Genomic DNA, 24490 nt, shown 5'->3' with positions numbered 1-24490 from the left:
CGGACCAGCATATCAGTCATCAGCCAGTTTTGTTTTCTTTGTTGCACCTCTATTCAGAACACTTGTGTAAGTTTTCCTCATATAGCTGTAATATCTTGTTTGTTGCACTTTAGTAATTACCATCCACTGTAGTGTCACACACCGTGCTGCACTGTGACCTTTTTCAATCTCTGACTCCCCTCTGTTCTCCTTCCCAGTGGCTACCATGACAACAGAGGCAAGTGCTGTGAACGAGGCCGACACTGAGGGCAAGCAGAAGAGCAGCCGCGTGCCTCCAGAAGCCGAACCTGTACAGCAGGAAACGACCACTACTGAGCAGGAGGGGGAGCAGTCGAGCAACAAGGCCCAGGAGCAGGCTGCTGAGCCTGGGCCTGCGGACGTAGCTACCTCCCCAGAGGAGGAGCAGCTCAAACCTCGTACCAGGACCTCTGCCGGCAAAGGCCTCTCACGCCTCTTCTCCTCCTTCCTTAAGCGGCGCTCTCAGTGCTCGGACGGTGAGGGCTCTGAGGCTGAGAGAGCCAGTGACGAGAAGGCAGACAAAGAGAAGGCTGACAGCGCTGAAGAAGAGAAGGTGGAAGAGGTGAAGAGTGAGGACAAGGAGTCCAAAATAGTAGAGGAAAAATCAGAAGTCAAAGAAGTTAAAAAGAAAGAAGAAGAGAAAATAGAGCAAAAAGAGGAGAAAAACAAGGTAGAAGAAAAGGTCGAGAAGAAAGGCAGTAAAAAGAAAAAGAAAGAAGTGAAGAAGAAAGCAGAGGAAAAGGATGAAGGCAAAGTGAAAAAGGACGAGACAAAAAAGGAGGAAGAAAAGCCCGACAAGCCAGAGGAGCACAAGGATGAGAAGATAAAGACAACTGTTGAAAAGGAGGAAGCAAAACCAGAGACAAAAGAAGAAGAAAAGAAGCAGACCACTCAGATTAAAGAGAAGGGGACAGAAGCTGGAAAGAAAGAAGAAGGCAAGGTAGATAAGAAGGAAGCTAAGAAAAAAGAAAAGGAGGAAAAGCTGAAGAAAAAAGAAGAGGAAAAAGCAAAAAGAAAAGCAGAGGAAGAAGAGAGGGTAAGAAAGAGAGAAGAGGAGAAAGCAAAAAAAAGAGAAGAGGAAAAAGCCAGAGAGGCTGAAAAGTTGAAAAAGAAAGAAGAGGAAAAGGCTAAAAAGAAGGAGGAGGAAAAAGCTAAAGAGGAAAAGACAAAGAAGAAGGAGGAGGAAAAAGCAAAAGAAGAGAAAACAAAAAAGGACGAAGAAAAAACTAAAGAGGAAAAGACAAAAAAGAAGGAGGACGAAAAAGCTAAAGATCAGGGAAAAAAGAAAGAAGAGGACAAACCAAAAGAGGAGAAACAAGAGGAAAACGTGAAACACTTGGAGAAGACAGAGAAAGAGGAGGAAAAGACAGAAGAAAAGCAGCAGAAGGAAGAAGAAAAGGGAAAGAAAAGGGAGAAGGGAAAGAACAAAGGAAAGAAGGAGGACAAAGAGGAGAACAAGCCAAGTGAGGAACAAGTGAAAGCGCCAATTGCGGCTCCAGAGCCAGAACTAAAACTTGAGCTGGACACAGAACAGGCTGGAGATCACCAGTCGGTAAGCAGCGCTGAGACACAGGTGAGACAAACCTGAGAGCCTGATTGTCACTGAGCTCCTGCGGCATAGTTAATGTTAATGCGCACATCCATAAAACCCATGAAAAACACCAGCCTCACAGGAAACATCAATGTTCCTCAAACCTTAAATGTGGAGCAGAACAATCAGGAGGAGGCACTGGGTGGAAGCATGGGGGGATTACTGGTACCAAGTTATACCAAGGTTTTAAAAGTCATGGATCCAAAACTGCAGACATTTTCAGACACACAGTTTTAAATGAGATGCCAGAAAGGGTGATAGACCTTACTAGTCTGTATGGAGTAGCACAACTCTGCCCCTCCCCCACCTGTTGCTATGCATTTTTTTAGTTTTCAACCTTGAGACTCTAAGCAGCCAGTAAAAAAAGAACCAATAAAAAGGCTTATTTTGTGCCAGTAAATTTACCAAATGTTAAAATGTTCTTGCCTGAACATAACAAGAATCTGATTCTTGTTATCCCTGCAAAGTAATAATCAGTGTTATTTTAGCAGCAATCAGAGTAATTACTTTTATGTTTTAAATTAGAAAAAAAACATCAGAGTACATCTTAATCTTTTTTTTCTGTCATGAATACATTGATATGTTACGTTTTTAATACCTTTTTAAAATAGTGGTAACTTGCCCACTCCAAAAGCACAATGTAGCATACAGCCCCATGTTAAGTCATGTTAAATTGGCGGCTATTTAGATATCAGTAAACAACTTTATTCATCCACTGATGATTATGTTTATTATAAAAATCTGGTTTCTCATTGGGAAATGTAATTATGAAGTAAATGTTTTCCATTCACAGTGCACGTTTTGTGAAGTCTGATCAAATTTGACATGCTTTTTCACATGTTTCCACATGTAAACCAATCAGCCTGCTCCAGAGGAGCAAAAGGAAGAACTGGAGATAAAGAAAGAGCCCGAAGTAGAAGAAGAAATAAAGGAGGGCACAGAAAAGAAGGAGGAGCCAACAGAACAGCAGGAGGTGACCAAAGGAGAAGAAAAAACAAGAGAGAAGACAAAGAAAGAGAAACCTCCAAAACAAAAGAAGACAGAAAAGAAAGCTGAGGAGGCTAAAGGCCCCAAACGTCCAAAAGTCATGCAATGCAAAGTCACTTTACTGGATGACACTCTGTTTGAGTGTGAACTTGATGTAAGAAAAACACCAATTTATACCTTGTTCACTAATGCTTACGTAATGCTGTATGGGTATACAGACTGAAGAATCTCTGTTATGTCCACACCAATAGAAGCATGCTAAAGGTCAGGAGCTTTTAACTAAAGTGTGTGACCATGTCAACCTCCTGGAGAAGGATTACTTTGGCCTGGCGATCTGGGAAACCCCAACCAGCAAGGTGAGCAACATTTTTATTTGATTAATAAAAACAGATGAAGACACTGAGCTGAGACTTGTGGCTGTTTCATCCTCACTTACAGACATGGTTGGAGCCCGTCAAAGAGATCCGGAAACAGGTGTCAGGTGGCGTCTATGAGTTTACATTTAATGTGAAGTTCTACCCTCCTGATCCAGCGCAGCTTACAGAAGACCTCACCAGGTATATGCAAATGTACAACTTTAATGAACAAGTTCAAGTTGTACAACTTTAACTTTTTCGTTGAAGTTATGCAACTTCAACGAAAAGTCCATCCATCCATTTGCTTCCGCTTCATCCGGGGTCGGGTCTTTCAGAAGTCGATCGGAGAGGGATGATATTAAAGGGGCGGTTCATGATCTTTGAACTGAGGCTCTGTTGAAAGGTTATTTGCAACCTGATATCTTACCTACAGTAGATAACTTTCTTAGCATCTTCTTTTAGTGCAAATCCGGATCAGTTGATAGAGATTCGGCTAACAGGTTGTTGGACTTCTGCCATCTTAAACAAGTACAATCTCAAAAACATCCTAACTGTCTATGCAAATGCTAATTATAAGAGCCTTTAAAGGGTCATTTGGTTCTCATATGGTTTTTATTTTTTGTCTTTTTGTTGCAAAGCTAAATTTAAAGAAACAGACATCAGCACCAACAAAAAGTTTGGATATGTGAATAATGATTGTTCATAAAGGATAATGAGGTAGAATTAGGTGCACCACCAAACATATTGATGAAATTTAGTAAATGTCTGATAAAAAAACGTAAGCAATGTGTAAGTAGCAAAAAAGAAACAGCAATTATGTTTAAATGTTCCCTCCTCAGTACATGTTTCACACATGAATATCTTTGGTGGTGACTCCGACGTTAGTATCCCATGTGGAAAAACAACAAACTAGGGATGTTGAGATTCACTAAGTTGCATTGCAAGATGCAATAAAGCTGGTTAGAGCAGCTTTTCATGACAGCTGTAAAAGTCTGCTCTACCAGCTTTTCACAGCTGGTAGAGCAGCTGTGAAGAAGAATATCTGAAAAACTTGAAATACCATCACACAGTGCTGTTTGACATGCTACTGGCTGGCATTTGCAAAGCAGCCAATCCACTTTTCTCTGAACTGATAGGCTATACCCCCAAGAGCTAAAATGAGAAAGACCAAGTCCACTCTGTGTATCAATGCATGTTTAGGTATATTTGATGTTCGGACGACCAAAATGGGCATTTGTGTTCACCACTAATTCAGCTTTGCTTGAAACAAATTTTCACCACAACTCACATCGTATAGGACGGTGTATGCTCTATAATAAATATTGTACATTGTTATTGAAGGGTAAATTGTCTTGTCTCATTTAGTTTTTCTTTTTTTTTAATCCATGAATTTACAAAGGAGCCAGATCCTTGGCAGTGTGCCAAGATGCGCATCTATCAGTCACAGACCAGAGATGAACAATCCTATTAACATACCATTGATGTCTGTGTAAATAACCACCCAATTTAAATGTGACAATAATTTGACAGGTCTTAAAATTAGCTTAAACTGCTGATGTGTTTTTTTTTGTTTTTTTTTTTTTTTTTGTTGCATTGGTGCTGTATTAAGACATAAGAAACATATCAGTGTTGACTTTTATCAATTTAGCTGATGGCTTCAACTTCTGGGACTAACTCACCTGAATTTATTCTGAACAAAAGTGTCATGCGATATTTACTGGAAGAAAGATATTATTTCCTTATAAACTCTTAAACAGAACATCACCTCAAAAGTGATGGACTGTCTCTATCGGCTAATTTTTTACTGTTTTCAATTTTCATTGTTGTTTGAAAACACTGTTTTCCCGTGTAAATATCTTAACACGTCTTTTTCTTTCTTTCGCAGATATTTCCTGTGTCTCCAGCTCAGGAAGGACATTCTGCAAGGTGTTCTTCCTTGCTCCTTTGTCACCCTGTCCCTGCTAGGCTCCTACACGGCCCAGTCCGAGCTGGGAGAATATGACCCGGAGGTTCACGGGACAGACTACGTTAAAGATCTGAACCTGGCACCCGGACAGAGCAAGGAGCTGGAGGAGAAAGTGATGGAGCTGCACCGCACTTACAGGTCATTAAAGGCCATGGACAATGATTTAAAAAAAAAAAAAAAATAGAAATTTGTCAGCAGATCATTTTTATTGTGGTTATTAAGTATGAGTAAGCTTGTTTTTGCTCAATTGAACGGTAAACATTTTTGTTTAACCTTTGAATGAGTCGTCTTTGAAAATGTTTCTCTTTTCATGTGAAGGTCAATGAGTCCAGCCCAAGCAGATTTGCTGTTTCTGGAAAATGCCAAGAAACTTGCAATGTACGGAGTTGACCTGCACCAAGCCAAGGTGGGTAATTTTCCAAATTCTTTAACATTTTTAAAAAGTTTTTCCAGTTTGTTGTAATGCTTTGGAAATAAACTTGTGACAGAGGTTTTTCTACCTTCCCTTTTTCATGTTTAAGAATCTTGGTAATATTTTGCGGCAGTAGTCACGTTTTGCATCATTAAGATTTAATAACAAAATTGATGGCTTAACCCTCTGAGATAAAAATGAAAGGATTATAACATTTCAAACCGCATGACCTCGACAACATTAATTAGGAAAGAAAGAGTGCCCCCTTGTGACTGTTTTCTGAAAATACCAAGAGCTCATGCCACGATACTTAGACATTTTTCTTCTTGCGTGCAGGATCTTGATGGTGTTGACATCACACTGGGTGTTTGCTCCAGTGGTCTGATGGTTTACAAGGACAAGCTGAGGATCAATCGTTTCCCATGGCCCAAAGTGCTTAAAATTTCTTACAAACGGAGCAGCTTCTTTATCAAAATCAGAGCGTCGGAGGTAAACCTCAGGCAGTCATTTTGATTTTAAGTCTGATGACAACATTTATACTTATTCTTAGCCAGAACCTTAATTTATTCGATCCACGTGGTTAACTGTGTTAGTTTTCTCATTCATTTTTTTCACCATTACAATTAAACTGGTTATCATATTGTTGAACTAAAATCCCATTATTTTAATTAAGTATGTATTTGTTGTGTTGAAGTTGAGGCTTAAGTATCCACAGAGGCATATACTTTTGAGATGCACACATGAATGTAAACTTTATTTCAGTTAACATCAAAATGATTTTTGCCATCGGTTGCAGGTGATGTCTCTTGATTTTGATTTGTTTCTTCCCCTGCAGCAAGAGCAGTATGAGAGCACAATTGGCTTCAAGCTGCCCAACTACAAAGCCTCAAAGAAACTTTGGAAAGTTTGCGTTGAGCATCATACTTTCTTCAGGTAGAGAAAAGTTTCTCTCCACTGCTTTGCCTGGCAACAAAGGATAATTCTCAGCTTCTCTGTATACTCTAGATAGAAAGTAGGCTTACAAGCCAAAGTAATTTAAGACTCATGTTGATGAGTATTTAGGAAAAGCTAAATACTCATTGTCCAAGTCTAAGCCTTTAACATTTTGTTGCATCGCAATAAAATAGTTGAAATTATATTTTGAAAAGTTAAACTCATTTATGCATTCATTACACTGAGGATGATATATTTCAAGGATTTATAACTGTTTCTTATAGAGAATCTGGCTTACAGCTGTTGAAATTCTTTCTCAGTAAAATTATAATATCTTAAGACCAAGTTAAATCATCTTTAGTAGAGAAATGGAAGTTATGGGTGTCAAATTGTCAGTCACTGACGGCCTCCAGAAAGAGTGTAAGCTACAAAGGTCATGGCTAAAATAAATGTTTTAAGGAATTTTATATATTAATGGAAAGTTAATATATAAACTCCTTTACAGCTCATACAATTTAATGATGTATATATTTTTTGATTCGGATTATTTTAAGAATAAAAAAAAAAATGTCTTTTTCTCAGGGTTCCATCAGTGGAGCCTCCATCGTCCCGTCGTTTTCTTGTCTTGGGTTCCAAGTTCCGGTACAGCGGCCGTACTCAAGCCCAGACCCGGCAGGCGAGCTCCATGATCGACCGCCCAGCGCCTCGATTCACACGCTCTGCAAGCAAGAGGCTGTCGCGTAACTTGGACGGAGGTAGGGTAAAGTGTGTGTCTGAAATAGTTTCTTGCTATAAGCTTAAAGGTTGATAAGTAACATTCTGACTTGTTTTACACTTGCAGCTGGAGATGAGACTCTCCAGTTTCTGCAGCAACTCTCTGAATCATGCAGATCTGAGACTGATGATAGGTCATTCTCTGGCCAGCCTTCTGTGGAATTTCCAGGTACCAGGATGCACATGAGGCGGACACATTGCTGGTTTCTCGCTAATTGCTTTCAGCATCATCGCTTTTATCAACATGCCTTCACATTTTCATTTGGTTTTATTGCTTTAATATTTTAAAAATGCAGCTCTTCAACTTGGTAACTACGACCAATTTTGGACGTTCAGTAACAAGGCTCAGTTATTTTTGATTGCTCTGCATGGTAAAAGGAACAAAAATATTCCGACTTCCTGTTTTGTTTCTCTGTCGGAGTCATTTCCAGTGTTGAAATTGCGCTTCCTCATTTTAAAGTGGAGTTCTTTATCTCACAAATGGCTTTCACCTCATATTGCCTCCTAACTGAATAACTCACTCATCACTTCTGCAGCAGCATTCTTTAACTGAGGTTGTCCAAGGTATAATAATAAGCCGTTTTGCTCTTGTTGTAGAAGATGAGTTGCATTTTTCATCTTGCTGGCACTAACCTCATCTTTTTGGACTTGCAATAGAGAGAGTCCAAAGGTAAAAAAAAAAACAAAAACAATGCTTGCACCTAACTAGGCTAAAAGCCTGCTTGAAGCACCATGAAGCATCCACAACAGTCGTCATCTGTTCTGCAGAATCATTATGTAACTTCAGTCACCGCACCATCTCTTCACAGCCAGAGGGGAGTCTGAGCAGACTTCCTCTCAGTCCAGGGAGGAAGAACAGTCTGTGACCTGGCAGGGCACTGAGACCATAGATGGTGGCTCTCAAATTATCAGTGAACAGCAACAGCAGTACCTAAAGGAAGGCGAGTGGTCTGACCTTCTGTATCGTCAACCTGCTGTAGCCACTGTGGAGACTTTTGATTTTGTGGAACACCAAGGTACCTTCACTATAGATGCCCATCTGCATTTCTATCGTTTTCTATATTAATCACAATGCAGCTGTTCAAAATGTTTATAAATGGGTTGTTATTAGATTCCCTCGGTATGAAAAGCTGAAGTAAGCATGCTACTGTTTTGCACAAATAAAAAAGAACCGTTAACTGATTGTAGCACATCATTATTATTATCTCTGGTGCCAGCCAAACCCAGCTCTGGATACTCCTCCTCTCCGGACCCGCTACATAAACCTGCACCATACCAGCAGGATGACTGGTTCCTATACTTTGGTCGGTTCTTATCTGAGTCTGAAGAAAATATTTTGTGTGAGTTGTTTGGGGGAATTATTAACTTTTTCAAATTTACTTAATAAAACTTAACAGCCTGCCATATGTTCTAGATTAGTTAGGTGTTTGATTGATCTTTTTGCTCTTCTCAGCCTCTCGTAAAATCCAGTCCCAGATCCGTTTGGAGGAGCTTGTCACATCAGTGGTCAAACAAGAAGAGACTACCGAGCAAGTCATTGAGAGACTGCAGAAGTCTGTGGCCTTAATAGACACATTGATAGAGATCGAAGATCTGGAAGGGAAACTGAGAAAAGTGAGGGACTTGGAGGAAAGACTACAGGAAGCGGGTGAGGTGTCAGAGAGGATTCAGAGGATCATCGAAGAGCAACTGGGGCAAGAAGAGGTTGAAAGGTTAAGAGCAGAAGAGGGGGATTTGGATCAGGTGGTTTTACAGAGATTTATGAAGACGATTGAGACAGATGAGGATGAAGTGGATGAACTAGAAGAACAAATTAAAGCTGTGTTTTTAAAAGGCTTGGTGCCTGAAGAGGAAAACGAGCTGAATCAGTTAGATAGGAGTCTGAGGGCTAAGGTACGAGAGATACAGAAGGAATGGCAGGAAGACGTACAGCAAAAGTTTGAGTCTTCAGATGTTTCTGGGGCCACTTCTGTTGTGATTATGCAGAAGGTTGAGCACAGGGACGGGAAGAGGGTGATGATTGTGGATGAGAGCGGGGAGTCAAATGGGATGTTAGAAAAACAGACCGAGAGAGAGGTCACAGAGAGGCTTCATTTTGGAAATCCAGTTGAGGAAGAAAATGAGGATGAATGGTACCTGCTTTTTTACCGCCCTCCAGTTTTCAGCCCATCAGGTACAGTATGTTACTCTGTGAGCCATTTTGACCTTCGACTAATCTTTCTAATGTTCTAACCAGTTTGCAAGAGATGGCCGTCTTGTGGGAAATATTAATACATTTACCAACTACTACTACTGTTCTTTGAATTGCATTTGTGCTCTCTGCTATTGTGCTCCTTTGTGGATTAGAAGGTTGCATGAGAAGTTTCTTGCGGGAACAACCTTGTGTGGACTTTTGCTGCTTTTGGCCTGCAGAACACATTACAATTTCTTTGCGTCTTTACCCTCTTGATTTTTCACTGCTGTAGATGAGAGCACATATTTAAGATCAGTGGTGAAGAGACAGGTAGGAGAAGAGGAACAACCATGGATCCTGCAACAACCAGCACTCGTGGAAAGGGTGGATGACTGGTTTGTGTTGCTGGCGGGGCCTCCAACAGAAACCAAATATGTAGAACCAGGTACTGTTAAAACGGTGTATGTTGTTTTTGCAAATGAACAATGCTATTTTGGTACTGTATTGCTGCTTGTTGATGAAACAGTGAGAAAATCTTCCACTGGTTCCATTTATCAGTAGCAATGAAGGAAGTCCAGATGGATGAAGGGCAGTTTGTCTCAGTGGTTGAAGTTTCAGAAGATTACAAGGCGGAAATTGAAGAGAGACAGATGGTACAAGAAACGCAAAGAGAAACCTGGATAGAACCAGGTACTGCTGAAACAGTGTGTGCTGGTTTTGCTCTTCTGCCTTATATTCTGCTTGCTTGCTGATAAAATATGTGCTTACGTCTGTGGATTGAAAAAGTCCTCTCCTGCTTCCATTTATTAGTAACGATAAATGAAGCCCAGATGGTTGAAGGGCAGTTTGTCCCTGTGGCTGAAGTTTCAGAAGATTACAAAGTAGTAGTTGAAGAGACACAGATTACCCAAGAGGCTCTGAGATGTCTTAAAGAAATCCAGTCAGTGACTGAGAGGGATGATGACTGGTTTGTGTTGCTGGACGTTCCTTCTAGACAAACTATATATATAAAACCAGGTACTGACAAACATACTGTCTCCCATGCTGCTTAATTGGATCGGTTCTTTCACTCTCAACTTTATCGTATTACAGCCAGGAAAGACTGAATTATGCTTTATTTTGGTTTTGTTGTTGAAGTGAGTCTACCAGGAGGTGTCTCCAAATCCCAGATTGAACGTGTCCCAGCTGTTGATCAGGGAGACAAAAGAGTTGAGATTTTTGTAGAGGATACTGAAAGAAAACAAATACCAAGGCAAGCAGAAGATGACTGGATCAGTCTGCTTGATCTTCCAGATAGGGGAACATCACTTCTACAGCCAGGTATTACTACTGTACACTTAAATCCAAATCTGACCACTTATTTTTAAGTCCATTGCTGGTCTCTGACAGCATACTGTTTACTTTTGTTTTGTCTGTAGCATCAATGCCCGAATATGTTCAGATTCTTCCCAAAGAAAAGAAGGCAACTGTGACCGTCTCAGAGGCAGTAGAGAGGACAACGGAGGTTGTAGTTGTAGTTAAGGAGACTGTGACTCAGAAACGTGACAAGACACCTCCAGAGCAGATAACGTTGTATCCAGTGAGCAACCGAGATGATGATTGGTATCTGCTGCTGGACATACCGTCCAAAGTAGAGTCTTATATTCCTCCAGGTACCTTTATCCTTCAGATGTCTTTATTCAGAGAAAATTCCTACAATATGTTTAACAGGAGTCAAAAGTAAATGTTTGTTTTATTCGTTTCAGTTTCTGTGCCAGAACCAGCTAAAATCAGTCCAGTTGTTCCAGTTGAAGCAAAACGTGTAGAGCAAAGGTTATATCCAATTAGTCCACAGCCTTTCCAGCCTCTTCCGGAGACAGATGACTGGCTCATGCTGTTTGACATTGTTGGTGACAAGCCAGTTATCGTACCCACAGGTATAAGATCAGTTTATGTTATAATCACATTTTTTTAGTAGATTCGTGTACACAAGTGAAGCTCAACCATTTGGATATTTTATGTGCACCAGCTGCCCCGGCTGAGGCTGTTCAAAAGATGGAAAAGACGTTTGAAGTCGAGGCGAAAACCACAGAGATTGCAGCGCACAAGGAAGTAAAAACCACAGAGATTAGAACATACGAAGAAGTGATAATTAGTGCGACCAGCGGGCAAGAGGGTACTCGTTCTCCTAAAATTAGGCCAAGCCAACCCCCACTTCTGTCAAACATGGAAGATGATGGTTGGGTTGTCTTGTTTGACATTACTCAAGAAAAACCCATACCCGATGCACCAGGTACTTTTAATTGGCTAAAGGCAGTCTATACTCTGCTATGTGCTTAAAGTTTATCAATCCTAATTTTTCCGTGTCAGTTGCTGAGGTTCAGAGGGTTGTTAAGACACCTGTACCCAGTGAACCAAAACCAAAGTTCGTCAAGGAGGATCTGAGGCCACCTGCTGTGACTGTGATTAACCTGCCACAACCAACATATGAGGGTGATGATTGGTTTGAGCTGCTAGATGTGGCACCAAAAGTATCAGGTACTATGCTATTGCTGTTTGCCTATTGCAATTAGGCAGATATGTTGTCTATTCCACAGTTCAACCAGTATGCCGTTACTGGGGGCTAGAGATGCACCAATTACCAATTTGTTGAGATCACTTTTTAACCTCTGGATTTTTACTTCAACGGATTCCCATTTTTCTTCAATAGATATATTTTTATTGGTTCTGGTTACATTAAAATTGTGGTTGTAGTAATAGTAAAACATTTAGAATGGTAAAAACAAAGTCCAACATGCTATATATTAAAATTAATCCCACAAATTTAAGTGGTAATGGATGTTGCGTTCAAGTTTCATGTGATTCAATTATAAAGCAATCACACTAGTCTTTGATCTACAAAGGCTAATGTAGGACCAAGGTTTCTTGTGATATGTTGTAAACAGGTATCACAAGTAAAAATTTCTCACCAAACCATTTTTATTCTGGATGTTAATAACCAATTAATATGCAGTCAACAGATATTTATACAGATATTAAAGGCATCACTCTACTTTAAAAGAAATGGCTTGTGGAAAATTTAAACAGGTCCTACTTTTCCAAGTCCTGTTGTAGCTAGCTGTGCTGCAGTGCTAATGCTAGCTTTTATGTAAATAGGTGCATGTAGTTTCATTTTTTGCAGTAATATCTAAATATAATCATGTAGTTGCTGTTTTTTTATGTTTTTAACTATGAACTTTCTGTTGTGTTGAGTAACTCCTTTGAACCCCAGTTTATGGGCCGCAGGTCCAGTAGCCTACAATGCTAATCCGTACTGATTTTATAAATGGTTACATTTCTTTTTTCCTCACTTAGAGAAACACACAAGTTGGCATGTTGTAGTGTGTTTATGGGCCAACAGGAAAATCATTTCATTCACATCAAATGCAGAGGAATTGGTGCATCTCTACTTAGTCTGAAACGGCATATTTTTTACTGGTTTTATTGAGCTTTTTGATATACAGATCTAAAAATAGAAAGAAAACCCCCAGGATACCTTTCATTTTAGTTTTTCCTTCTGATTCTGTGCCAGTGGCTGTGGAGCAACGTGACTTCCCTGTTCCTGAAGCGAGAACAGCCAAAAAGTTTGTAGCCACAGAGAAAAGAACACAGCAGAGGGTTACTATTGTGGATGAGACTTGGAAGAAGAAAGAAGTAGTGAAGGAAAGTCAGCCCCAAATAGAAGTGGAAGACGATTGGTTTGTTCTCCTGTATCCAGACCTAAAAACATCAGGTATATTATGAAAGAGGGGTTCAACGAAACACGTACAAATTACTTGTGTAAATTCAGATTTATGCTATAAAGGCCCTGAGGGCTGTTGATGCTGTTCACTTCTTTTCCACAATAATGCCTCGTTCATATCTATGCTAGTTGCTGCCCCTGAAAGCCTCAGGGTCCGATCAGAGGTCAGAGTTCCATCTGCTGTGGCCACAAAAAGGGTTGAAATTTCTGAGAAGGAGCCACAGTTTGAAATGCGGATCCTGGAAGAAAGACGTCCAGTCATACACACAGATGTCTCTGATGACTGGTTTGTTCTGCTAGATTTTGATGCCAAAGAGTCAGGTACCGATTACTTTTTTTGTGTGTGTGGAGTGTTTTTGACTAATGCTCACTTGTGGGTTTCTTTGCGTCATAAAACATTTACTAACATTTGCTGCCTGGATACACGGGCTGATGCCCAGGCCTCTTCTCACATTTTCCACCTGGCAGTTTTTGCACACTGAAGAAATAATGCTGTTTTGTTCTCAGCATTTGAATGAGTCATGAACATTTTGCCTAATATGCGACTTAACTGCTTTTGCCCGACCATTGGATTACCTTAAATAAAACACGCTGCTTCCATCATGTCACCTTGAGGATTTCTGCTTCTTGCCTAATTTTTATTCTCATATGTTTTTCTTTTAAAACCAAGCGAACTGAAAACACATGAGGTACAGTATATGCTTGCAGTTTTTGCATTTATTTCATTACAGGGCAACTGAGTGCGGTAAGTATGGTTGCTGATTGTGACAATGTTGCATTTAAAAGCTTAACGATGTGCGAACATGTGACAAAAATACCTTAGTTATTAAACATGTTAACCTAAGAACCGCAAACATAATAATTCTTTCTGTTAATGTCAGTTTTCCTTACATTTTTCTGTAGTTGTGAGCACGCAGAGGGGCACACGTCCCGTCAGTGCTCCAGTCTTCTCTCAGGCCGCGCTGGCAGATGCAGGAATCCCCATGGCTCCCTTCGACCAGCCCCAGACCTCCACTCCCATAAAGACCAGCCGCCTGGAAGAGAGGAAGCTGGAAGTCACGGTAGAAGCTGCAGAGCCCTCAAAAATAGAGGCCGTGTCTGAGGTCAAGGTATTTAGCTCATTTATTTACTCTTGTATCTGTCTGGGCTGACAAATGCACAAACGTCTAAAAGGAACACAACATAAAGCAAAATAAAGATGTGGACAAATCTCTTGGCACCCTTTCTAAAGATGGATAAAAAGTGTTAGTACACTGTAGATACTTTTATAAATAGCAGTAGCATTTTATCACACTTAAATTTGTACAAAAATCCAACCGTTAATTTGATTACTTTTTTTTTTCAATGGGGAAAAACATCCTATGTTGAGAAAATAAGTTTTACCATCTGTTGTTGATAAAAATTGTTGGCACAGATGTTAATATTTCTATCAGTTGCTTTAAAATAAAATAAATGTAACTAAAACATTTTTTTTCATATTCAAAAGTATTGTTGACGAACTAGCATCTTTGAGTCGCTCAGTGTTCATAGCAACTCTTAGATGCCATCTGCATAACAACCCTTTGTTGTGAGAGCGATGCCAGAAAACAGCCATTTCTGTTCTACCATCTCAAACATAAAAATGTAAAGTTTGCCAAACTTAACTGGAATTGTGTGAAACAGAAGATGGATATGTGGAAAAGCACACATTAACATGTTATTATATTTATAATATTTTATTTCCCTTTGGGATCTATAAAGTATTATGAATTTGAATAGTACATAACACTGTTAAGTTCAGTGTTAATCCAGTTTGACGTGTAGGGAGATTTGAATGAAAAAATAAAAGAAGACCTGGAATGGCTGATAATCTAGAGAGGTTTGCAAAGAGAAATTGTCAAAGATCTTCCTCTCTCTGTGCTTTACTCCTTTTGAAATGTGAACAAATACTTAGTGCTTCCCTACTGCAAAAAAGATAAATGTATAAGGCCATATAATGTAATGGTTCTACTGAAGTAGGAAAACAAATAACAGTTACTGGAATTTTCAAAGTTTCTGACATTCGAAATGTTAAATCGAATTTGCTTTAAGGCTTCTTAAACATCCTTTATCAGGGGTCCAACTAAATTTGTCTGCATCTATAATTGTATGTCAACTGTATAAAAGCTTTATGCATTTAAGGTAAAAATCTAATCTATGATCTTGAATGGTTGAAAATATGTTGAAATTGTTACTGACTCAGAAAGAACACCTAAGAGTGTACAGTGAACGGAGACTTGTTATGCATGAGCGTAAACTGTGTCTCTTGCTGCTGTAGTCAGCAGTGTCGAGGGAGCAGAGAGACGTAGATTCTTCACTGATATCCACCATCAATGGGTACATCCAGGTTAGTGGCAGGCTCAAGCCTGTAGCACACTGTCCCTCAAAGGACATGGTTTTTATTAACGCAACCAGCAGAGGGTGCTAACACATCTTCCTCTCTCCTCCCCCCGGGGTAGCACGAGTCTGAGAGCGAGAGGACGATCGAGGAAGGGGTGCAAATGCGAAAGGTCAGACTCTCGGTGCCGCTCATGCGTCTCTCCACTTACGATTTTTGCATCTGAAAGGACTAATGCCACCCTCTTCTCATGTTGTGCTCCCGTGCAGCTAGGTGTAAACTTAAATATACCAGAGATATCAGAGATAACTGTACATCAAGAGATGTACAGTTTATTTTTAAGAACCAGAAGAAATGCAGTTACGAACAGAATGTGTAAGAATCTGGTCTTGAAGACTACTTTAGAGGCAGTCTGATTTGTTAAGTATTCTTTCCTTGCCTCAGTATAAGATGTACGTTTTAAAAGTTTTGCTTGCTGTCTTTGACACTGGAATGCACACATGCATGATCTTAGACTAACAGGTGTTTTTGTTCAGTTTTTCATTATAGAAGTCCTTCTTCTTTGCTAGCATAGGACAGTTTTGGTCACTTTGCACCAAATCATTTTGCATGAACGCCTCTCTGTTCTTTCCCGACTGTTGTGTTTAACACATTAGTGAACTTCATACAGTGCATGTCCACCGTGCAGCAGTGTGATGCCAGCGTACAGGGAAACTGAAACAAACCCACACTTTTTTTGTTTTTTGTTCTTTTCGTTCTTCACAGAAAAGAGCTAAGAAAATTGAGGGTGACTCAATTTATATCAGACATAGCCTGTTAATGCTGGAGGTTTGTATCTGTTTCAGAGCTCTCAAGCTGCATTTTTCTTGCTCTTTGGCACAACCGGCTGCTGCTGCTGTTTAATCTCACGCTTGCATGAGGCATGATTCACACTATTTCTTGCATCAGCAATAAGTAATTGTCTGTGTGGCAAATTGACTTGATTGATTCAGGAGAGTGCTGCTGAACTTTTAAACACTGGTCTACACAAACATCCTTAATTTTTTGATCCATTGACTTGCTCTAATTATAAGACACAGGAATAAACTTTTGACCATAATCTGCGATGATGGACGTTCGGCTGTTGGGAAACTACTTTTCATAACAGTAGATGCACCGTACTTGAACAGTAAACTAGATATTTACATACCGTTATCCAATATTGGTGAAAATTAACAAAACAGAATAAAGAAATGAAAAATAATTTTGAGAATTTTTAAAGAACTTTGTTTTGAAGTTCTTTATTTAAGTAATTTACCCACTCTGAGACTAATATGCTTTTAAAAATGTTGAGTACAACCAGAAAATGATGTCATGGCTTTCTAAGCTTCCGATAGGCTCACGCTTTCTGACTTTATTTAGGTGCCATTGTGTGTTTATTGCAAGGCATCGCCTCAAGCACATTGCTTTCTTGTGAGACACTGAGACACCATGGGAAAGTCGAAAGAAATCCGCTGAGATATCAGGAGAGCTATGGACTCCAAAAGTTAGATCCGTCCTTGAGTATAATTTGCAGATGCATGAAGGTGCCAGTTTCATCTATACAAACAAATACAAGTATAAGCACCATCTTAATGTCCACTCATACCATCCAGGAAGGAAACATGTTCGGTGTCCCAGAAAAGGACGTGTTTTGGTGAGAAATATGCTCATCAGCTCCAGAACTAAAGTAAAAGACTTTGCTGGCTGAAGCTGGAAAAAAAAGTATCATTATCCACAGTAAAACCTGTGCAACACAAGGTATGAGATCACTTCAAAAAGCAACAGAAAAATATTCAACAGTTTGGATGTGTAGTGAAGGATAAATATCAGAATATTATATATAATTAATTAATTAATATAATACACATATCTTGTTGATCATTAAAAAAATTAAGCATTGAGCATTATAAACATTGTTCTATTTGGAGAAAACATGGGGAGCCATTTTAGTCTGATAACACCATTCCAACTAGGAAGAACAGGAGTGGCAGCATCATGCTTGTGGGTGTGTTTTGCTTTACACAATTAGATGGCATTTGAAGAGAAAATATGACATGGAAATATTAAAAGCGTTTTCTCGAGACCTCTTTCTTGAAATAAAGCTCAGGCAAATGGGTCTTCCAAAGAGCAAATGACCCAAATTATGATGTCAAATTAGTTGCAAAGAGACTTTAGAACAAACGAAATATTATTTGAGAGGGGGCTTCACAGCACTCTGTTTTTAGACCTATAGAAAATATGTGGGCAAAGCTGAAATACAGATGTGTGTGAGCAAGGTGATCCACAAACCTGCCTCAACTATACCACTTTTATCGGGAAGAATTGGCCAAAATCCCAGTACTTATTGTGAAAAGTTTGGGGAAGAATACCCAGAATGGTAGCCCGAACCCAGGTTATACAGTTGGAGAGAGAATTTAACCAAATACTAAAAACATGTATGTAAGACTTGTAAATTTAGTCTCATCAGGTCACACCTTTCCAAAACTGGGGACAAAATCTGTCATCAGTGTATGTTCAGTTTATAGTTGATCTAGCTGCTTTGTTTTTTTTTTTTGTTTGTTTGTTTTTTTCAGATATAGATTTATACTTGACCATCAGTATTCTCCTGATTCTGCTTTTGCTCATTGTCTTTCTTAATTACCATAAATGCTCTGCACTTTTGCAACATTTATAACTAATAAGTCACTGGCTGTAGAATAAAAAATCACAATAATTAAAGTCCTTTGTTTTGTGTGATGTGTAGCCAACATAACGTTTGGAGAAACGTTGCTTTCAAGCACAACAACCAGTTCCTTTTATACAATCTGCAGTTGATTTTGCATTACGGCTGCCACCATCTTCTTGACCATCCCAACTTGCTGCCAAATGTTGCCAAATCAGCGCTTCTTCTGTCGCATCTGTTCATTTCTTCCAAATGAACGTGTCTCTTTTACTCGGGCTGCGTCTTCAGCAATCTCGACCATGGCCGCCGTCTTCACTTCTCCTGCCCCTTTTATTTGCAGCCTGTTCTTCTTGATGCTTTTATTGCAATTTCAATTGCTGTGGAGTTGAAATCCTTACTGGTCGATTTCTGCTTGTTTAAAACTACAAATCAGTCAGCTGCCAGACTTCATATGAAGTTTGAAAAGCACCGCTGATTACCCGCTTTGAAAAAAGCCAAGCATTTGTACTTCTAGGAAGAAGTACAAACATCTGGATTTATTCCCTCCCACCCCACCCCTAATATTTTCCCCACAGAATTACCTGCTAACTCCGCTTCTGCTTATTCATGAAACCAGACTCACAGATGGACTAGTAAAGCAACATCATAATCTCATGCTTTTCTTTTTTTTTTTTATTTCCTTCTATTCCCAATATCCTTCTCTCTCCATGCGTCTATCATTGCCATGGTCCCTTCCATTTATCACACTCTCTGTCCTTCCCCCACAACACCTCGTCCTTCTCCTCTCAACTTTTTCTGACTCGTGTAGGAGTTCGAAAAGCCTCAGGAGGACCTGCTCAGGCACCACGCCAGCATCAGTGAACTGAAGCGGAACTTCATGGAGGCCGTGCCAGAGCCGAGGCAGAGTGAATGGGACAAGCGTCTGTCCACGCACTCTCCATTCCGTACCGTGGGCATCAATGGCCAGCCGCTGCCCGGTGCAGATGGGGTAAGTCCTGCGGATATAATTCCCTTTTTAAATTTGAATCTTCCGGTTTTGGAGTTGGAGGGAATTTTGATGGTCAGCTCCGAACTGGCACATTATTTTGGGGCGCTGTGCAGTCGTATATCGAATAAAGCTCTATTTTGCTGTAAACGTTGCATAAGATTTCAGTTTTCTTCGATAAATCTGCCGGCCATGTAAAATGATGGAGGAAGGTCTCGGTTTCTTCAGCTGCTATTCTTGATCATCTCTGTGTGATACTGTGTGCAAAGTGAATGCATGTACTTCTCTGATGAATCTGACGGCACGTGGTATGCAGCACATGCATGTGTATGAAGGATTGCGTTTTTACTGGTGGAACGAGGCCTGGTGCTTTCGTTCTCTCACTGTTGAGACAGACAAGCGCGAGGCTTCGGTTGGACTGGTTATCCAATCTCTGAGAAATTGGATCTTAACTGCACTGGATGTGTCCGAACTCCCGACATGTTTGTGTTGCATGACTGACAGACCTGACTCAGAAAGAATAGCGCATGACGAAGATATGAGCAGTTTTCTTGAAGGCTTGCACGTCCTGACACAGAGCAGTGCTTCCTTTTTTCTCCTTTCCTCTCCTCCTCCTTCATTGCTTTCCTTCTGCTTCTGATCCACTTTCTTTACTTCCGCTTTAGTTCGGCTGTTGTGTTTTATAAATAAAGTTTCATCCACTTTTGCATCTGAACTTTTAGTGCCTTGCAAAAGTGTTACGAATGTTTCACATTACAAATGCAAACTTTATCGTATTTTGCTGGACTTTTATGTGCTAGAATGACGTGCCACACACTTTGAAAAGGAATTAAATACATTAAAGATGAACAGATGTGCATTTGTATTCAGCCCCACTTATTCTGATGCCCCCCCAAAAACCAGTGCAAACAAATGCACTAAGAAGGCACCTACAAGGTAGAGTCAGTCTGTTTGCAGTTTAATTTCAGCTGGCCTGAGAATTTGTTGATTACTAGTAGATGCGTCCTCCACAAATCTGGGGATGTTGGCAGGACGGGAGAAATTATTGAATGACATCCTGTAACATCACACTTAAAACTTACCATGAGCCATGTAGGAAACATGAAATATCTGGAAAAAGGTCAGAAGACAGCAAATTAAACATTTTAGCCCACATGTAGCTCTCTGCGTAGCTGAAAACAAACGAGGCACATTAACTTAAACACAGCATCCTGACAGTGTAACATGGCATCGGCACCATCAAGCTATTAAAGAGTTTTTCTTTAGCAGAAGCAGGAAATGATGAGCACAATTTAAGGCAATCCTGAAAAAGAAACAAAAAAAAAAACATGTTAGAAACTGCAGAACATTCAAGACTAGAGAGAAAGTTCACCTTCCCACAGGAACATGACAGACATAGCTGGGGTGTCAAAGTATCCCTACCTAAATCATTATAGGAATCTGTAGAAGGACGCAAATATTGATGTTGACGGATACCTGTTCATACACATCAAAATTATTCTCTACTTCACGTTGTTCTCTCACACAAAATCCCAGTGAAATACATTGATGTCTGTGGCTGTAATACGTGGTTGATGGCTTACATTTTCATCAACATGCGGTTGAGTCGGACAGAAATCACAACGGGGAAATGAAGAACCTGCTTACTGTCAACAATTATTAGCTCGAAACATCAAGTATCCTGACAGAGATTGCTTCTAATTTTACATAATTTATCATTCTGTGTTTACTGTGAGAGGGGATAAGCCACCTAAGCAGACAGACTTATTTAATTCTGAAGTACTGCACTGGACTTAAACATATGAAATATACCATGATCAACTCGCAATGCTGAATTTATTCTGGCTGTGATTGAATCGATTGAATTTTATCTCTGAACTTTAATTCCATGTTAGTTGTGTAAATTGATGCAGGACGTGTGGATCACTTTGTCTTTTCCAAATCAATATGAAACCCTTAGAGATGGAAATTAAGGAGTGCATGTTAAAATGCATGTAGTGTTGACATTCCCGTGCTCTGAGTAACAACAATGACATTCAAAATTTTGTTCAACAAACTTTATAATTTCAATAGGAAGACACTGCAAAATGTTAGCAGTTCTATATCAATCATTGCAGACTCTTCAGAAATCCTTCCTCTTATCTCTCTTCCTCCCTCCTCCTCCTCCCCCTCTCAGTTTGTCATCCGCCTCCCACGCGGCCCTCTGCTAGACTTCTACTCCAAACGCAGCTGAGGCTGGGGGGGGGGGGGACTCCTCGACGCTGCCGAGTCTCTGCACAAAGGTGTGAATGTGACCCACGGAGGCCGCGCCTCGCTCATCTATCAATCATTATTTAGCTTTCCCCCCTATTCTTCTCCTCCTCCTTTCGCCTCTTCTGAAACACCACTCCAGCATTCTTCACCCCACCGCCCCCCAACCTCTGCTCCACCCGAGAAGCTGCCCTTTGCTCAGACATCTGTCAGAAAAGACTTTGATTCTTTGGTTCCCGGTGCTTCACAACCTCCTGGTTTCTCCAGCCAGAAACAGACCTCGTCTGTAAAGACTGATCAGGACTGGAATTGACTGTTTCACATTTTCTCTGATGGAGTTTAAAGATAACTACAACTTAAAGTTTTTAAAGCATGACCAGATCACTTTGAGCCTGTTTTCTACACATGCTGGGTGCATTTATATCTTCAGTAGTTTTTAGGATTTTTTGTCTTTGGATAAACTGATCACTGTGACTTTTTTCTGAACACACACAAGGTACAACCTTGAATGACATGTTTCTCATATTCTTTCTCATAGAGTAGCATTTCCTGTTGTTGGAAACCTTGAGGCAGCTCAGTTGTAATACATTTTTGTCCTTCACCACAACAGAGTTCCTGTTGCATGATATCTCGACAATCAACTTAGACCAAGGAATAAAAGACATTCCATAAACAACTCGGTCTTTTTCGTTTCATTCGGTCGGATTTCCTCATAGAAATACCAGGTCCTAAACATTTGATTTATCTAATTCATTGTTGTTCTAGTGTTTTGTTTTCTCTCTCTGTTGTCAACAACAAATAGAAAATCAACTGCGGGCTGACCAAAGTGTTTTAAAGTCAAGATAAACAAGAACACAACAAAATACAAACCAGCAAACATTAAAAATATATTTAAATAATATAGCAAAAGGGCAAATATTTGTTCAAGTCTCTTGTTTTATTTAAATCACACCAACAACAGGGGCCTGGGAATTTATCTTAGTCAGGAGCTTTGACACCATGCATTTAAAAATGCACTGATTGTGTCCCCCAACAGCCCTAATCCTAAATAATGCATTAGTTTCATGTTTTATATTAGTTCAGTATGAACATTATTGGAAAAAAAAAATCACACAAGAAAGGAGAAGCTTTAGGGTGTAATTTTATCTTATTTTTATCAATAAACCTCATATGATTCTTTTGTCCCTGAAAATACATGTTGTGGACTGTGGGGGTAAAGTTGGAGACATTGAATGGACAAAATCTACCATCTTTATCTAAATCTTTGTTCTCGTGGTTCAGCAGCTAACTGTATCACGAATGGAAATGATTCGAGAATGGGTTCGTCTTTTCCAGTGAAACTGATCATTTTTATTCAAGAAAACAAGGAGACTGAATCATTTCTGTTGACATCCCACGTTGTTATATCTCTGTTGTATGAAGGAAATGGCATGCAAACATGTTTTATGATTCGTGTAAATGTCATTTGTTATTCACAACTCTTCGCCTGCTCATGATCATAGTGACTGTGTTTGTCTTTTTTTAGAGTGTGTGCATTAGTCCCAGTTGCAAAAGTTCAGAAACAAAAACTCTTCATGAGGATGCCAGGAGTAATTTCAGGGGTGCCGAGGCATCCGGGTCCTCTCAGAGCCGTCAGAGTGAGCCTGGCGTTGTCGAAGGCCTCAGCGCTCCCGTTGAAGAGTCATTGTGCGATCACGAGGAGGTTGTGCTTTTTGAGACTCTCCTGGTGCCGCTCGTAGAGGTGGAAATGGCGCAACTGGCTCCCCCAGTTGAGTCCGACTGTAAAGCTTTAGATAAGATCCCGGAGGAAGAAGGAACATGTCTCGTAGAACCCGAGTGCTCCGGGGGAATAGTTGGACTTTCCTCACCTTCCTTTTTCTGGAGTGACGGTCCGAAGGTCATGCGCTGCTCCCAGGTAGTCTCAAAGGGGGGAGATGCGGTTTCTTTTCTTTCTTGGCCTTCAGCTTCCACACTTGCTGACTTCTTTGCAGCACCAGAACAAAAGAAACCAACACCAATCTAGAAAGAAAATCAATGCTGCAAAGGGCGGCAGTTGAGTTTAATGTAAACAGAGTGTGCTGCAGAGGTGTCGCACGGTGACGCTGCAAGATCCTGCCTATGGTGACGGGTTGCTATAACAATACCACTTTCTACATTGAAACACAATGATTAAAATCACTCTATAAGTGACAGAATCATCATATAAGTGTTGCGAATGAAGTTGGAGGTGTGACTGCATTGTTTTGGAAATAATCAGACCTGGTTTGGGCTGGTGGTGGTGGAAGCAATTTGCACTAAGAGGGATTGCATGGTGTGAAAGAAGAACTGATTGCTGTGAGGTGCGAAGTGTCTGGTTAAACAGCCACTCACGGGGCTGTGCTCCCATTCACAGCCCCCTCTGGTGCAGACCCACACTGTCACCATCACAGCTGTTTCCAACTCCCTGCCTGGTGACATCTCCACCACAGAAGTCCCCATCGTCCCAACCAAGACCTTCACCTATGAGTCTTCAAAGGTAGGGGCTCCAGCTCCAGCAGCAGCTCAGTCCAGATCCAACTTGCCTCCAGAACTTGACAAGCTAACAGTATGATGGTTCTTGAAGGGGCGGCAAAGGAATGGAGGGCTGGGGGGAGGGGGGACAAAGAAGCTTTACTGCACATCCTAAGAAAAACATCAGCATTAAATCAGTTTGAAAAGCTTAATCAGTTTTTTTTTCTTCCTTTGGTGTTTTTCTCAGATGACAGATGACTGTACAGATGAGGACAAGGATAGCTCTTTTTCCACTTCCAAGACCGTTACCTCAGAGACGAGCAGCGGCACCACTGTCACCACCACCCATATCTCAAAGGTTAGCTGTGCAACTTTTCTTCCACTCATCCTTTCAGATTGGTGGACCTCTTGAATACACTATATATGCTTTTTGTTCAGGTGGTAAAAAGTGGATCCTCAGAGACCCGGATGGAGAAGAGAATTGTCATAACGGCAGACTCTGATGTTGACCAAGAAAAGGTACATGACATGAAACACCATTTGCTGCCTATAAAAAAAGAAAACCTTGTAAAAGCACACATGGGGTCAGTGCGAACCAGCTGGACCGCGCACAGAGTAAAGAAGTCATGGGGTCTAGATGACCCTGACATGAAGATTGTGAAAGGGTTAATAAAGAGGAGATATGAAAAATTAAACATTCTTAAAACGTATATAAAGGACCAATCAATTTCAAAAAGTCAGAAAACACGTAATGTT

The 24490-nt window shown here is 40.3% G+C and overlaps 1 protein-coding gene across 8 annotated transcripts in view; it reads left to right on the top strand.

Moving 5' to 3' along the window:
- LOC106904282 (uncharacterized) overlaps positions 1-24490 on the top strand; it is a 41705-nt gene that overhangs the window by 13239 nt on the left and 3976 nt on the right. Inside the window, exons 2-33 of one of the 8 annotated variants that reach the window (XM_088013891.1) lie at positions 198-1591; positions 2472-2750; positions 2848-2952; positions 3035-3153; positions 4838-5056; positions 5237-5324; positions 5667-5819; positions 6166-6263; positions 6846-7018; positions 7105-7206; positions 7847-8053; positions 8255-8377; positions 8491-9210; positions 9503-9655; positions 9769-9900; positions 10021-10227; positions 10348-10530; positions 10629-10862; positions 10956-11126; positions 11219-11482; positions 11560-11727; positions 12761-12961; positions 13100-13291; positions 13874-14079; positions 15267-15335; positions 15448-15498; positions 16092-16154; positions 18818-18997; positions 22770-23159; positions 23637-23759; positions 23982-24092; positions 24173-24253. In XM_088013891.1, the coding sequence (XP_087870017.1) occupies positions 206-1591; positions 2472-2750; positions 2848-2952; positions 3035-3153; positions 4838-5056; positions 5237-5324; positions 5667-5819; positions 6166-6263; positions 6846-7018; positions 7105-7206; positions 7847-8053; positions 8255-8377; positions 8491-9210; positions 9503-9655; positions 9769-9900; positions 10021-10227; positions 10348-10530; positions 10629-10862; positions 10956-11126; positions 11219-11482; positions 11560-11727; positions 12761-12961; positions 13100-13291; positions 13874-14079; positions 15267-15335; positions 15448-15498; positions 16092-16154; positions 18818-18997; positions 22770-23159; positions 23637-23759; positions 23982-24092; positions 24173-24253 (6951 nt within the window). In that variant the 5' untranslated portion in view covers positions 198-205. Of the gene's footprint in view, positions 1-197; positions 1592-2471; positions 2751-2847; positions 2953-3034; positions 3154-4837; positions 5057-5236; positions 5325-5666; positions 5820-6165; positions 6264-6845; positions 7019-7104; positions 7207-7846; positions 8054-8254; positions 8378-8490; positions 9211-9502; positions 9656-9768; positions 9901-10020; positions 10228-10347; positions 10531-10628; positions 10863-10955; positions 11127-11218; positions 11483-11559; positions 11728-12760; positions 12962-13099; positions 13292-13873; positions 14080-15266; positions 15336-15447; positions 15499-16091; positions 16155-18817; positions 18998-21170; positions 21921-22769; positions 23160-23636; positions 23760-23981; positions 24093-24172; positions 24254-24490 lie in introns of those variants that run through there. The other 7 variants (XM_014968559.2, XM_014968558.2, XM_014968561.2 and 4 more) reach the window with 7 other exon arrangements.

Source organism: Poecilia mexicana, unplaced genomic scaffold, assembly GCF_051168715.1.
Source record: "Poecilia mexicana isolate PSO_F unplaced genomic scaffold, ASM5116871v1 scaffold_16, whole genome shotgun sequence".
Classification (NCBI taxonomy): domain Eukaryota; kingdom Metazoa; phylum Chordata; class Actinopteri; order Cyprinodontiformes; family Poeciliidae; genus Poecilia; species Poecilia mexicana.
Note: the sequence above shows the minus strand (reverse complement) of the source record. Positions and strands in the feature narration are given on the sequence as shown.